This window comes from Gekko japonicus, unplaced genomic scaffold, assembly GCF_001447785.1.
Source record: "Gekko japonicus isolate JY-2015 unplaced genomic scaffold, Gekko_japonicus_V1.1 scaffold2512, whole genome shotgun sequence".
Classification (NCBI taxonomy): Eukaryota; Metazoa; Chordata; class Lepidosauria; order Squamata; family Gekkonidae; genus Gekko; species Gekko japonicus.
This window is the reverse complement of record NW_015165318.1, coordinates 94318-109096: the sequence shown is the minus strand read 5'-3', so window position 1 is coordinate 109096 and position 14779 is coordinate 94318. Positions and strand designations below refer to the sequence as shown.

The following is a 14779-nucleotide window of genomic DNA, read 5'->3' as shown; positions in this document are numbered from 1 at the left end:
CTCAACGAAGCGGTGCAGGGAGGCTAGAGCTGGCCCTGAGCGTGGGGAGATGCCGGTGGTTACGGAGCGAGATGTTGTGCGAAGGAGCGTTGATCTCCGCCGGCGGCTGCGGCGGCGGCGTGATCGGTGCTCGGTGCTGCTGGGTCTCCTCCGGGTCTGTTCAGGAAGGGTAGAATCTCAGCAGGAGTACTTTTATTCAATCAGGAACAAGACGAAGTAAGCCGGCGCGCAGGCCGGTATATATGCCCAGAAACCCACCACCAAAACACACCCCCTATTCGCCCTATAGGTTATTTACGGAAGCCGAGAGTCCCATAGGCTCTCGGCTGCGGACCTGGCCCTCTGATTGGTGCGGGCTAGGATCTGCTTGGCTATTGTTCTAATTGTACGAAGCTTTGGGCTTGTGCTTGACCGCATGGCCTAACGGTCGTGCACGTGGTACATTACAGCAAGGTTACATGGGTACATTTTTCTTGCCTTCTAGTGTCATGTTTAAATCAAGGGTTTGACTGAGGCACAAGGCAGCTTTATGAACTATAATAGTATTTCCTGTACTTCAGAATATGAGTAATATTTTAAAAGTTAAACATAGCTTTGCTTGGAGCCAACGCAGACATGACAACGATATTAATGGGCAGTTATTCATGTTCAGATTAGGAGGGGTGTGTATGTGGGGGTTATCTTGAAGCCCAATGTTGCTGCCTCTCCGACTTTACCTTCCTGCACTACCTTGCTTGAAGCATTTTTCTTTCAGCCTGGCTCGCTTCAAACTGAGCTGGAAGGAAAGTGTTTGGAGCAGAGGAGTGTGGTGAGACTAGGTAGGGGAGAGGGCTAAGTTTATCTCACCTTACCTATGTACTCTGGGGTGGGGGTGGGGAAATAAACCCCCATATAAGCCCTGCTTCATGTGAATAAATACATGTGAATGCTTCTATCATGTCTAGTTTGGCCCTAGGGTGAAACAATCTAGGAACGACCCCCCCCCCCCCCACAATTTCACACTGTTCGCTCTGGAGCCACCTTTGCTTTTGACATTTGCTTTGCAAATGCTTTGAGTCTCCCTCCCCCCTCCACTTCCTTCTGCATGCAAGCTTGTTTACATATGCAGTTGGAAAGGAGAACTCTGTTGAATGCATGGTGCACCTTAGCTGATTTTGGGAGCAAGGCTTTTGTGGTCAGCTTCAAGTTTCACAATCAGATTTTGCGATAACACACTATGTTTTCATAGCGCTGTGATTCCCTGTGTGATGGATTCCATATGTGGCCTGGGTGCATAACTGCATGAAACTGAATACTGATAGGGAGAGTATTATTGAAGGGACTGATACAAAGGAGGCTTTATGCTGTATATACATGCTGTCAAAGAAAGCTTTTAAAAGTGCTCTGTGAGATAAATGTCTTTGACGTCCAAAAATAGAGCAAAAACATTTTGCAGGGATGGAGAAAACTGCTGGCTCTCTGTGAGTCTTCCCCCATACAAGCTTTTCACTTAACAGAGTGGGAGGTTTACTCTTGGGCAATTACCTGCTGTTTGGGAGGAAGCAATCTTGCTTCCCACACACTCCCTATGACATTCAGCCAACTGACTTGCAGGCTCTTAGAAGCAGACTTAACAGCTATAAAAATGTCTTGTTTCTTCATAACCAGACACATTAAAAAAAATTGGTACTTCTAAGCATATTAATTTGCAAAAAGCTGCCTCTCAAATTTCTGTGGGCACCTTGGGCTCAGCAATTTTGTTTGAAAAATTCTAGTTTTATCTATAGTGAGTGGAGAAAAGCATCTTCTATAATATTGCCAATTTTCAGATACCCAAAGGCACTTAATGGATGCAGCAACACTTGATGTTATAGCAAGAACTGATGTTGTTTGGGTATGAAACGGGGCTGTCTACGTGTATGCTTTGTACTTCTTTAAAAGTCCATTTTTTTCTGCCTCAAGTTTCTCGGCTTGGTTCAGTCACAGTTATCAGGCAATAGAAAGGCAAAATCAATACAGGTAAAATTAGGAAATGAGCCCCTAGATAATCAGAGTCTCTTTACTTCCTTTTAATTTTATTGCAGAAAATTGAACATAATGTTTAATACCTGAGATAGATACAGAGTGCACAGCCAGCACAGGGAATGATTTGATTTGCATTATCAATACATTCGTATCCAAGATAGAGTGCGTATTAAGAATTAATGGTGTTTCATACCATACTTTCTGCAAAAAATAACATTGTTTCAGTCCAGCTGGAAATGAACATTTCCATTGCTTGTGGAGGGTAATGTAGTCCCTGTGATCAGGTGTCTGACTGGCATAGGACCAGCTTTAAGACCCCAGGCACTGATTAAAGGGGACCACTCTGGCCCTTTGTGCTAGAACGGGTTCTAGACCCATCCCCAAAGGGCCATCATCCCCTGTTGCCTCAGTGTACTCTGAGAGTACTCCATCTTTCTGTGTTATACCTCTGAGGATGCCAGTCACAGCTGCTGGAGAAACGTTTGGTCCTACAATGCTAAGACCATGGCCAGACAGCCTGGAAAATCTACAACAACTAAGTTCTGACTTAATGTTTTCTTGGAAATCTATAGTAGTAAAGATGGAGAAAAAGACCAACTTTGTTATAAAAATGCTGACCTCACCCACAAAAATTCTGATAACAAGCATGAGTTGAGAAACCACCTGGAACCCCAAAATACCAGTCAGCTGGCAGGCCTAACAATGAACGTAAATAAAGGGTTCTCTGGAAATTTTAGTGGCAGTAGCTGCCACATTGTGGCTCTAATCCTACAAGCACTTCTCTGGGAGTAAGCCTCATTGAATAAAATGTGACTGACCTTTGGGTAGACCTGTGTCTGGGTTGTAATTTGAGTGCCACTATACGTGAGCTATCCCATGTCTATCTGTCTGACATCTTCGGTGCTTGTAGATGTTTGGGTTTACATAAATAAACTTCAGCAAATATACATCCAAATGCCGAGTTTATAATGAACACAGATGAGAGCTCTCCATTCCAAAAAAAAGAGAAAATAGCAATTTAGTAAATCAAAGACTGGAGATGAGAGCCAGGATGTCACTTGTTTCCATGGCTTGTAAATATTTTTTTAAAAATTTATTGCTGTTCCTTAACACATATGGGTTGTGTTCATCTTGGCTAAATTTCCTGAAAGTGATTAGAGAATTAATTTCTATTTTGTGTTGTTATAAGACGGTTGTGCAGGAACAGAGATTGTGTCTTTCTTTGTCCATCTGCCTCAAAAGAAGATTACATTTGGCAGCATGCAGGGAATTGTGACTACATTGGATTACAGATGCTGGTTGTTATTAAGTGGTGCTGCTAAAAAAGCAAATGCCACAGGACGGGCACTAATTCACATTTAGTGAAGTAGGATCCTGGAGTATTTCTGCCTTCATACCCAATGGAGACCCAAAGGAGCTTACATCATTCTCCTCATCTGCATTTTATTCTGGCAGAAACCCTGTGAGAGTATGTGACTGGTCCAAGGTCACCCAGCAAACTTTCATGGCAAAGTGGGAATTTGAACCTGGGTCTCCCAGATTCTAGTTCCAACACTCTTAGCACTATACAGAAAATGAGTCATAACTGAACAGGCTGTATTACATCTTGTTGTTTTTCCCAGGAGCTCTTGAATCTTAGGTGTGCTTCATTTCAGCTGTTGACTTCAGTGATACTGAACACAAAATGGAAGGGCAGATATTAGACATTGTACATAACTTGGCCTTCACTCCACAGCTGGGTTGTCCAAGGCTCAAATGGTGAAGGATATCTCTTGACAGTGTGTATGGGACTGAGGGGTGAAGAGACAATATATTTCTGCACCCTTAGGGAGGAAGTAAAATGTTCCTTCTTGCAAAAGCATAGAGTTAGGGCTGAGTCCAGCAGCTGCTGCCCTTCAGGGGATAGCCCAAGCTGATCAAAACCTTCAGAGGAAGGGGGGTGGGGTGGGAAGGACAAAGGAAGAACCCAATGTTGTGGGAAGGAGAAGATTGGGCAGTGGCAGCCCTGCTGTGGGGTGGGTAGTAGACTTCTGTCCTCTGAGCAGTAGCTTGCTCTTGGGTAAAGAGATTAAGGCCTTGGCAAGAGAAGCAGAATGTCTGGAAGAGAAGGATAAATGTTTTAGTAAGCCTCTGATGTAAGGGGTTGGGCTCCCTTTTCCTTACAACAAAGTCTTTAGAGTCTTGGTCTGATTATGGAAACGTGGCTTTTGAACTCCTGATTATCTTTTCAGTGTTGTCTTTTCAGGAAGAGGACAAACAAGACAACATTAATGATGGAGATTGTTTAAAGGGCACATATGCTCAAAGAGAAAGTGGTCTCCAGGGGAACATCAATGCAGATTACTGTCTAATTGGTCCAAAGAAAATATGGGGAGGGGAGGGGGCTTTCAGAAATCTAAGTTTATGAATATGAAACAGATTTGTAAATTAATATGGTTGTCAGATTATGTCTTTTGGCAAAAACCGTTGATAGGGGAAGTTTTTGTTAGTTCTGTGGTCATTATAGTGCTGATAAATCGAAGACAGAAATAATAGAGGGGCGTCGAATAACTCCAAATGCCTTGATATCTTAACAAGGGCATAACTGAAATTGCTTACTGTATTTGAATCCATTTTCTGGAAGTGTCAAAAAGAGCCTCCTGTATCTGGCATTGTGTTTTTGCTACATATTCACATTGCTTTAATGTGGTACTTCTTATTGCCATCTGTGATGACTCATGATTTTGTCAGTGACATTATAATTCTATCTGATTATGATGATGTCATGGATGCCTGTAAACACAAGCCACGTGGGTTGCCATCATTAACTGAATTCAGTGGTTGTACAAATGGCTGACAGCAAAGAAAGAAAAATGGGACCAAGAAACAGCAGCCACTGCTGGGTAAACAAAAGTGTGCCATAATAAGGCCTCTGACTGAGGCACTGGAAATAAACCACATGATCAGTGAGATACTACGTTGTTGGTCTGCTAACCTGGGTTGGAGCCTATACTTGAAATGAATATTGAAATTGGAGAGCAATGAGCAGTCCCAGTATTGACATCTCTGCAGATACCACCTGCACGATATTACAAGATTACAAGAGATACAGGAAGGACATGTGATAGAGTAGCCTAAATTGTGTTCTCTTAAATGGAGAGAGAATCCAAACATTTTCAGATGGGAAAATTGTTTTACCATTCAGATTTAGTGTAGATTTTGCTGCAGCTGGCTGCACAGATTGTCTTCTCACATAAGCAGCATGAGATAGGGGATTTCAGAAGACAGAAATGCTACTTCTGTGACAAACCACCATTGAGAGATCAGCATTCTGGAAGTCCCTGGATCAGACAATATTCACTATGTGAAAAATTAAATAGAAAGCACGCAGAAAATCTGCATTGATTCTGAGAGCTTCTGCAAGGTGGTTGTCAGAACCCACAGCTAACAACGAAGTACACGCATTCAGGAACGGTTATACTTTTATTGCAAAGCTATAGATGCAGTAACATAAGCACTGTTAAGAATGGCCACAGCCAGTAGAGCATAATAGGATATAGGGTATTTGTATGCACCCTTCCCATGGCATTGGCCAATTAGGCACCCTCCCGCGCGCGGGATAAGTCAGGCAACCGTTAGGTGGCTAAAGCTGAGAACTCGGAGTCTCTCACGGTACGTAGGAGCTCTCCATACAATACACCCTCCTCCTGCACATCTGTATAGATAAGCGTTTCAGCAAAGGCATAACAGCAGGGATAGGAACCCCCATGGCAGCATAGCTGACAGTGGTGTGCTATCAGATAGTGGCAGTAATACTTTTAAACTTTGGGTTTCAGCTATACATGTCCTGTGGCAGCAATCCAGAATTAGCTAAACATACGCACACCCTTGTCAGTCCATGGTCTGAGAATGGTTTAACTGCTTAGGATTGTACTGTTAAGTCGCAAAAAATAAATTAGTGGCATCAAGTACATCACTGTATATGTATCAGGTTTTTTTTTCCTGGGAGAACGCACCGGAACGCACTAGAACCTCTTCAACAAAATTATTTTAAAAATGTTTAAAAGCTCATGGGTTTTCAGTGTACAGATTGAAATCTTCATTTCCCTCTTGAGAGTTCCAGCACATCTTTTTTTTTTTTTTAAGCCCTGGTGTTATCATATTCTTTTGATTTATATAGGACAAGTGGGGACCCGCAAGAAACCTGTGGGAGCAGCTATCCCATCCTCCCACCACTGCTTCTTCCCCTCTCCCCCTGTTTCTCTCCCACTCTTTCTCTTTCCTGCTCCTCCTCTTCTTACTTTCTTTCTCTCCCCCATCAGCCAGTCTCTCTCTCAGTGTCGATGCAGTGGGACCTGGAGTAGATCCCTGCGGAGGCCATTTCAAAAGGTATTGGGGGGGATTCAAGTCTCCCTGAGGGTTTTTTTTCCTTTTTGAATTTTTCTGCAACCCAGGGAGCCCCCAGAGTCTGTAGAAAAACAAGTTGGGAGAGAGTGTGCCCCCTCTCTGCAGAAATATGTATCTGCATGCAGAGGGGACTGTTGGGAATTAGATATATAGATGTGTATGCCTGTTTCTAAATTATACTGTTTTGCAAAATATATGTCACTTCTATGGCAATCAGTGTACACAACCTATGTCTTCTTCCTGTTTAAAAGGCTTACTTTGAACCTATCACCACAGTTTTTATATCACCACCCACTAAAAAACTTGTGTTCAGAGGATTAGTGGTAGAACTGGAAGAATGAAGGTACCAGACCTAAAAGGGTGTGAGCCCAGAGAGATGATGAGCAGACAGGAATAAGCAGCGGATTTGGAGGCAGAGGGTGGAACAGAAATCAGATGGTAGTACGAGGGGGAAGATAGCTCTTTCAGAATGGGGAAAACAGTGGGGATGCAGCTGAAAAGGAGCCAGAGGGGATAGATTGGTTATGTGATTGATGGGTAGGTGGGAGAATGACAGCAAGAAAGCAACCAGAAATCAGGATGGAATAGAATCAAAAGGCCATGTGGTGGATTGGCTGAGATCAAAAAGGTAATCAACAAGTGAGACAGGAAAGATGAAAAGATGGAAGGAGATGAAGAGCCAAGCTACACATTATGGTGTTTTACAGGTTGTGGGTCTGAGTTCCCTAACTATCACTTGGACTGTCAAATGACAGCAGCAAGCTCCCTTCTAGGTACTCATTTCCCAAATGTATGGTGGCCCATTTTTAATTGGGACCATGGTGCAGGGGGAGAAGGGGCTTCTGCCTTCCTCCCTGTGTGGGTATTCCAGCCAGAAATGGCCACAGGGAGTACTATTTACTCTGTTAGAGAAACTTACATATATCTCTTCAGTACATGTTCTGCCTCCCAGTGGGGCAAGAGTGCCATTATGAGTCAAGAAACGATGCAGGGAGAGGCGGAGAGATGCTCTTCCCTGGCACTAGTTAGCAGCAGGGGGGGGGCCCATGCACTTGGGAAATGAGTGCCCAACAGGGAATTTGCTGCTGCCATTTGCTTGGGTGTAAGTCACGTCAGAGAACCCATCCTGATCCCATGAAACACTAAAACAAGTAGTTTGGCACCAACAAGAGGGACACCTGGAAGAAGAGGAAAATAGTGGAGGAAAGAGTTAGAGAGATCAGCACAGGTAGTTTAAATTTTATCACTTGAAATCATTTCACGCATTCTAAAAGAGAAAATATTTCATACAATAATAGTTCCCAAAATTTCCAATTTTTCTGACAGATTTTTTTTAAAGGCCTCAGGGGGGAAATTCTCCCTGATTTTTTGTGGTTTTTTTAACGGGCTTTCACATCTCTACTCTTCACTTTGTATGTTGATAAGTGTTTTTAACACGTCTCTAATATTGTTTCCTCAAAAGGACACTGCAGTGAGCTTCTGTTCAGGAAAGAGCAGGTATATATGAAAATATCCCCTAGTTAAAGAATAAAGATATAGTAGAAGAGAGCAAGAGTCCAGTAGCACTTTAAAGACTAACAAAATATGTGGCAGGGCATGAGCTTTCGGGAGTCACTGCCAGTGTTCCCTCTAAGCTGAGTTAGTGTGAGCTAGCTCACAGTTTTTTAGCCTCCAGCTCACACATTTTTGTCTTAGCTCAGGAAAGAGGGCTTCAGAGCAAACTAATTGATGCAGCAGCCAAATCGCTCGCTCACAACTTTAACGCCAGTAGCTCAGAAAGCAGAATTTTTGCTCACAAGACTCCACAGTTTAGAGGGAGCATCACTGCTCACTTCTTCCGTTTTTTATCTGAAGAAGTGAGCAGCGGTTCAAGAAAGCTCATGCCCTGCCACAAATTTTGTTAGTCTTTAAGGTGCTGCTGGACTCTTGCTCTTTTCTACTGCTGCGGACAGACTAATGTGGCTACCCATCTTGATCTATCAATAAAGATATAGGTTCATTCTGTTGCCAATTCCCCCATTAATGTCTTAAAATAATCAATGCAGCTTTGGGTGTTTACATTTCAAAATAACTGAGTACAACTGTGTTATGTGTCCTTGGTTTGTGACTGGGAAAACATTGTCAGTTTGGTGTAGTGGTTAAGTGTGCAGACTCTAATCTGGGAGAACCGGGTTTGATTCCCCACTCCTCCACTTGCACCTGCTGATGTGACCTTGGGTCAGTCACAAGCTCTGGCACAGCTGTTCCTGAAAGAGCAGTTTGTGTCAAGAGTTCTCTCAGCCCCACCCACCTCACAGGGTGTCTGTTGTGGGGAGGGGAAGGGAAAGGAGTTTGTAAGCCGCTCTGAGACTCCTTTGGGTAGTGAAGGGCGGGGTATAAATCCGATCTCTTCTCTTCTTCTTCTGATCTGACCTGTCAGATTTCCACCTTTCCAGTCCACAAAAACTGCTAAACTGGAGGAAAGGTTTGATTGATTTGGAAAGTCTCTGTGCTTCTCCCTCCAAATGGATCCACATAGTTCAGCAGCTCTACTTAGAAATGAGGTAACAGTGAGAGAGGCTGCAAGTTGGTGCTTCAGCTTCAATTTTGAAGGGCATACAAGTTCATTGACCAGTAATGGAAAATGAAGAGAATCCAAAAGAGCAGTTCAAGTGATGGAAAATCCAAGTCTGCTTTCTGGCTGTGAATGAAAAGACTTCTCAAAATGTTTTTTTCATCATCACATTTTTTTTAAAAAAACTCAATGAACAAAGTTTCATACAGATTTAATAGTTCTGAGCAGGACTGTGTTTATTTTAGCTGCAAAAATATGACTCGTGTCCATTCATAGTGTCTGACTCCCACTCCTTTTTGCCTCTGAACTTTTGCCTCTGCCCTTTCCCTGTGACCATGGCCCTTTCTGCACTCACAACTTACTGGAGAGTATCGGAGCAGTCAACCCTTTAAACTTGCTGTCCACACCAGTTTTACACCATCCTGTGTATTTATTCTGCAGCTACAATTTAAAAACTGCACTTTTCTAAATCGGTTTGGAATGTCACTTGTGAGGGGGGGGTGGCGTCCAAAGTTTTTAAAATTTATGATTGCCCTGTCCTGGCTGTGCGGGTAATGAGCAGTGGGAGAGAGCAGCACACACTGTAGGGAGCTGGCTGACTGGGTTGTTCAGAGTTGGTTTTTTAATTTAAATTTAAGCTTCTGCTTTTGTACCCTCCCCCCTTAGTTGCTGCTGGTAAGGTTCTGTCTGAGTGGATGTTGGGGAGGGGTAGCACAAGAGAATGAACAGGGTGGGGGGAGAAAAGAATCACTTTACCAAGCTCTCAAATGTCTCTAAGGTTAGGTGCCCCCCCCTTTCATTTTCTTCAAGAGCAAGCATGAAGAGGGCTCGGGGAAGGCAGTGGGCGGCGGGGGGGGGGGAAGCAGTTCCACAATGTCTGGAAAGCTGGAGAACTTTTTTTCTTCTCTTCTTCCAAGTTGTACAGTAGGTAGTCACCTGCTCTTCTTGATTGGCTTTTTGTGTCCCATAATTCCTCACTGGCAGTAATTTCCCCTATCCTGAGCAACAGAGCAGGTATATTTCATCTTAATTCCAGCTGTCCTCACTTTTCCTTATGGAGATAATTGTGGCATAGGTCACTGATTTTGGTAAAAGACACCCACAAATGACTTCACTTAGCATTCAGAATCAGTGTACAGGGTAATGGCTTGGGCCCAGCAAAGCACAAGTGGAAACTTAAACTTAGTGCAGTTCTGCTTCTGCAAGATCTTGTGCAACATGTGGAGCTTTCCTCTCTATATCTTAAAGCACCCAGAAATGCTCTGAGATATGCTGTGTTCAACTTTGTGCAAGGGGCTTGTGTGACGTTTTTTCTACATTTCCCACTTTTCTCACCCTATGTAAGGATCCTGGTGCATGCAAAAATCTTCCAGTGGGTCTAAGCCAACGAGTTCAATACAACATCTTCACCACCTCTTCTAGTGTAGAGAGCTCTGTGGAACTCAAAGGCAGTGATGTGCCACGGTTGCCATTGTGTATACTTTTTTTAAGCATGCCTTTGAATGTTGCGCACAGTGGAAGATGGGAGGACATGAGATTTCCTGCCTTAAATGTCATGTTTCTTTCAAACTTGCCTCTACTTTCTAACTAACAAAAGAATCTCGAGACTTCTTCTGTAGCATTCCAACAGGAAAGGATCATATGAATCTTGAAGATGTTTGGCCTCAAATGACCGAGGGAAAAATGAGCAGTATTTCCCTCTAGTGAGGGAGGAATGGATTATTGAACAAGCGGAATCTTTTTTGAATATTCTAATAGTGAAGAAATTATCTGGGTTTTAGAGTTGCTGGCCTCCAGGTGGGGCCTGGATAGCTCCTGGAATCACAACTGATCTCCAGGCTACAGAGATCAGCTTCCCTGGAGAAAATGGCTGTTTTGGAGTGTGGCCTCTATGGCCTTATGCACTGCTGAGGTTCCTCCCGTCCCCAAACCCCACCCTTCCCAGGTTCCATCCTCAAATTTCCAGGAATTTCCTAACTTGGAGTGGCCAACCCTACTAGTTTTGAGAGACTACACTAAGGAAAGGGACTGCTGGGGAGAAATGTGGTTCCTTTTGGTAATTCCTTACCTTAAGATCTTTCCTTCTGTCATACTTCTGTCATACTTTATGCGAGAAAAAAATTGTTTGCTGAGCTGACAGGATCTCCAAGGTTTTGAGATGACAGATTTCACATAGAGCACAAGAGCATGAACTAAGACTAGCTTTCCCCAGTGATGAAAATGCGAGCAGTCAGTGCTGTGGGCAACAATGCTGCCTCTTTCAGGACACCTCAGAATGGTCTTCCCTGCAGGTTCAGAATACTTCTTTATTATAAAGTCTGATTTGCAAATGGTTTTATATCTGCTATTATGCACTTTTCCATTTCTTATTAGTTTTATGGCTACTGCAATCCATTACTTGTCCGTGGAAGACTGCTGGCAAACATTATGGAAAGTGGAATTTTGTTCTGAAAACGCATGCAAATAGCTTTAATTTTCAGGATCAGCTGTACACAGTTCCTTGTGCACGTATACCCATTTCAGATACGCATAATCCTTGTCTGTCTGTCTGTCTATTTAGTACATTTAATTCCACCATTCCATCACAGTGCTCAAGGTGGAGTACATGGTTCTCCCTTTCCCATTTTATCCTTACAGCAATCCTGTGAGGTAGGTGAGACAGAGAGCGTGGCTGGTCCAAGACCCCCATGCAAATCTCATGGCAGAATAGGAATTTAAACTTGTGTCTCTTGGTCTGGCAAGAACAGGTGAAGGACAGCGGTGTCCACTGACTGGGACAGACAGTAGAATTTGCCATGTGACCTTTGCTTGCAACCCCCCCCCCCCCCGCTTGTGCTGATTTGTTTTCCTTCTGGTATTTCAGACTATACGATGGCACATAAACTTGCAGCCTTGGGCAAGTCCGGTACCTTCCTTGAGTAATGAAGCCCTGAGGCTCTTGAAGTATATTAGCACCACCCAGGTGAGTTTTCATCTTTTCTCTTGTAGAAAATCATAGGCTATGGGTTAGTTCTCAGAAAAATTCAGTTTTGTAAACATACTACAAGTGGGTATGGTATATAATTTGTTTTTGTGATTTTTGTACTTAATGTATACAAGTTCAGAGTAAAATACTGATTCAAACCAAAACAGAAAATCTAAAGAGATGCTCCTCTGTTGAGGAGTTGGTCGTCAATTCCATAATTGCCACAAACAAGAAGAAGAAGAAGAGATTGGATTTATACCCCGCCCTTCACTTGGAGTCTCAGAGCAGCTTACAAACTTCTTTCCCTTCCCCTCCCCACAACAGATACCCTGTGAGGTGGGTGGGGCTGAGAGAACTCTGACACAAACTGCTCTTTCAGGAACAGCTGTGCCAGAGCTTGTGACTGACCCAAGGTCACATCAGCAGGTGCAAGTGGAGGAGTGGGGAATCAAACCCGGTTCTCCCAGATTAGAGTCCGCACACTTAACCACTACACCAAACTGGCTCTCCAGAACAACTTCTTCTGATGGAGACTTATTCTGTATGCCTTGTCCACACAATGTCTGCAATATCGTTTGGGTGTTTTATTCAAAACCTTGTTTTTTCATCACAATTTCTTCGCATACTTCTTCTAAAGAGCTCAGGGTGGTATTCAGTTATTCCTTATTTTAGCTTTACATGAACCCTGTAAGTCAGGTTAAGACTGTGAAATTTTGACTACTCCAGAATCACCCAGTAAATAACATATATGAATCCAGATTTGAATCAGGCACAAATATGAGGTAGGGCAAAAATCCATTTTTATAGGACACCCAAGGGTAAATGAAGAAAGTCTAAAAAAGAGCCTGTATGCATGCAGGTCTTCATGTGAATGTGAAGAAGACAAGTTCAGTAGGCTCAGCCCTGCTTCCCACTCCATAAATAGGGACAGTCTTAGCTATGGGGCAACCAGAGTAGCTGTGGTGGTGGCTTCAGGGCAGCTTCTGGGACAATTATGTATGTATGTATTTACAACATTTATTAGCTACCTTTTTACCTTATGGAACTCAAGGTGACTTACAATATAAATAAAACAACAATTATAAAAATATATATAAGGACACAATTTAAAACCTCCAATTAGGACTGCCAGTTCAAAACAAAATGACCCCCCCAATCCCTCTGTCAATCAGATGTCTTAAATAAAACTGTATTCAATTGCCTCCTGAAGATTGAAAGTGAGGTGACTAGGTGCACCTCCCTGGGGAGGTTGTTCCAGAATTGTGGGGCTGCCACTGAAAAGGCCTTCTCTTGTGTACATACCAGACGAGCTTCTTTGGTCAGTAGGACAGTCAAGAGGGCCTCTCGCCGTGATCTTAGTTCCAAGGCAGGAACGTTTGGAAGAAGACAGTCCTTCAGATACCTGGTCCCAAGCCATGTAGTGCTTTAAAGGTCAAAACCAACTCCTTGAATTGGGCTTGGGAGCTGATTAGAAGCCAGTATAATTGCTGTATTATCGGGGACACATGCTCCCAGTAGCTGGCCCCGACCATCAAATCTAGCCATAGCATTCTGCACTTGCTGTAGCTTCCAAACACTCTTCAAGGGTAGCCCCAAGTAGAGTATATTATATCACTAGCCTGATACCCGTGCTTTGCTACGGTATTTAAGTTCCATAAATCCAGTTATAATACTGATGATGCAAATTTTGAAATTAATATTTTTTGTAGGAATTCTAATGGAGAAGATTGAAGTGTAAGAAATGAAGTGAGACATACATACTTTTTTTTTCTCTACTAAGGACCTCTCTCTGGACCACATTGGTAGTTCTGCCCTCAGGTGCTAGGATCACCAGGCTGTTTGATGAGCAGGCCACATAGAACTGTCCATGTGAGAAGCAGTCGTCTGTTAAGTCAACTCCTGCTACCTTCCACGAAAGTGATGGCCTCTCTACTTTTGTTCCTGGATTGTTTTGTTCATATGGAGACTGTGTTGTTCTGAGCACCTCAGGGTGATCTTGCTAGTACTTGGCCTGTGCAGCTCAGTGCACTCCAGGAGTACTATGTGCACATGTCTTTGCTGCATTCCTAAATTGCCTCCTCCTTGTAGCGTTGGTGTATCTGGCTCGACGTAGCCAGGAGCTTTCTTGGGGCAGTAAGAGGTAAGAGGTGTGAGGGGAGTTGGTGTGAGGGAGTGGTGATGTGGTGGACATTTCTTCAGGTTCATGAGGGAGGCATGCATTGAAATGGCTCCTAGAAATGTCCTTTACTATCTCCCCATAAACATTCATACCCTGGCCCTGTTCCTACACCTGACAGACACCGGCCTGTCTGGTGTTGGGGGGGATTGTATTCAAAGGCATCGGGAAGGCTGGGCCAGCAACAGTGCTAAGGCAATCCTGCTGAGCAAACCTCCCCGGTGGCTGTAAGCATCCCACCTCCCCTCCTACACCTGACAGGCAGCTGCCTATCCAGTGTAGGAGGGGGAGGGGGGAGGAGTATTAGAAGCCACTGTGGAGGCGGAGCCAGCAGGATCACTAAGGCGTTACTGCTGGGGCGGGCTCCCTTGGGACTTTAAGCACCCTGCAACCGCTGCTGTACCTGACAGACAACCACCTGTTAGGTGTAGGAGGTGGAGGGAGTGTGTTGGAAATGTAACATTTGTTGTAGGCAGGGGTCATTTCGTAGAAAAAGAGCTAGGGGAACTCATTAGCATAACTCATTAGCATATGCCACACCCCCTGACATCACCGGAAGTGTGTCATAAGGCCACACCCCCTGACATCACCGGAAATGTGTCATAAGGCCACACACCCCGCCCCCAACGGTCCCGGCCGCCACCGCCCATGAGGGGCCCGGCGGTGGACCTGCAAGGCCGCCGGGAGTGTAAGG

General features: G+C 44.0%; 1 protein-coding gene across 1 annotated transcript in view; it reads left to right on the top strand.

The window, feature by feature from the left end:
• The window catches only part of METTL24 (methyltransferase like 24), a 91267-nt gene that overhangs the window by 39093 nt on the left and 37395 nt on the right, over window positions 1–14779 (top strand). The window contains exon 2 of the mRNA XM_015410512.1: window positions 11808–11906. Coding sequence (XP_015265998.1) covers window positions 11808–11906 — 99 coding nt within the window. The remainder of the gene's footprint in view (window positions 1–11807; window positions 11907–14779) is intronic.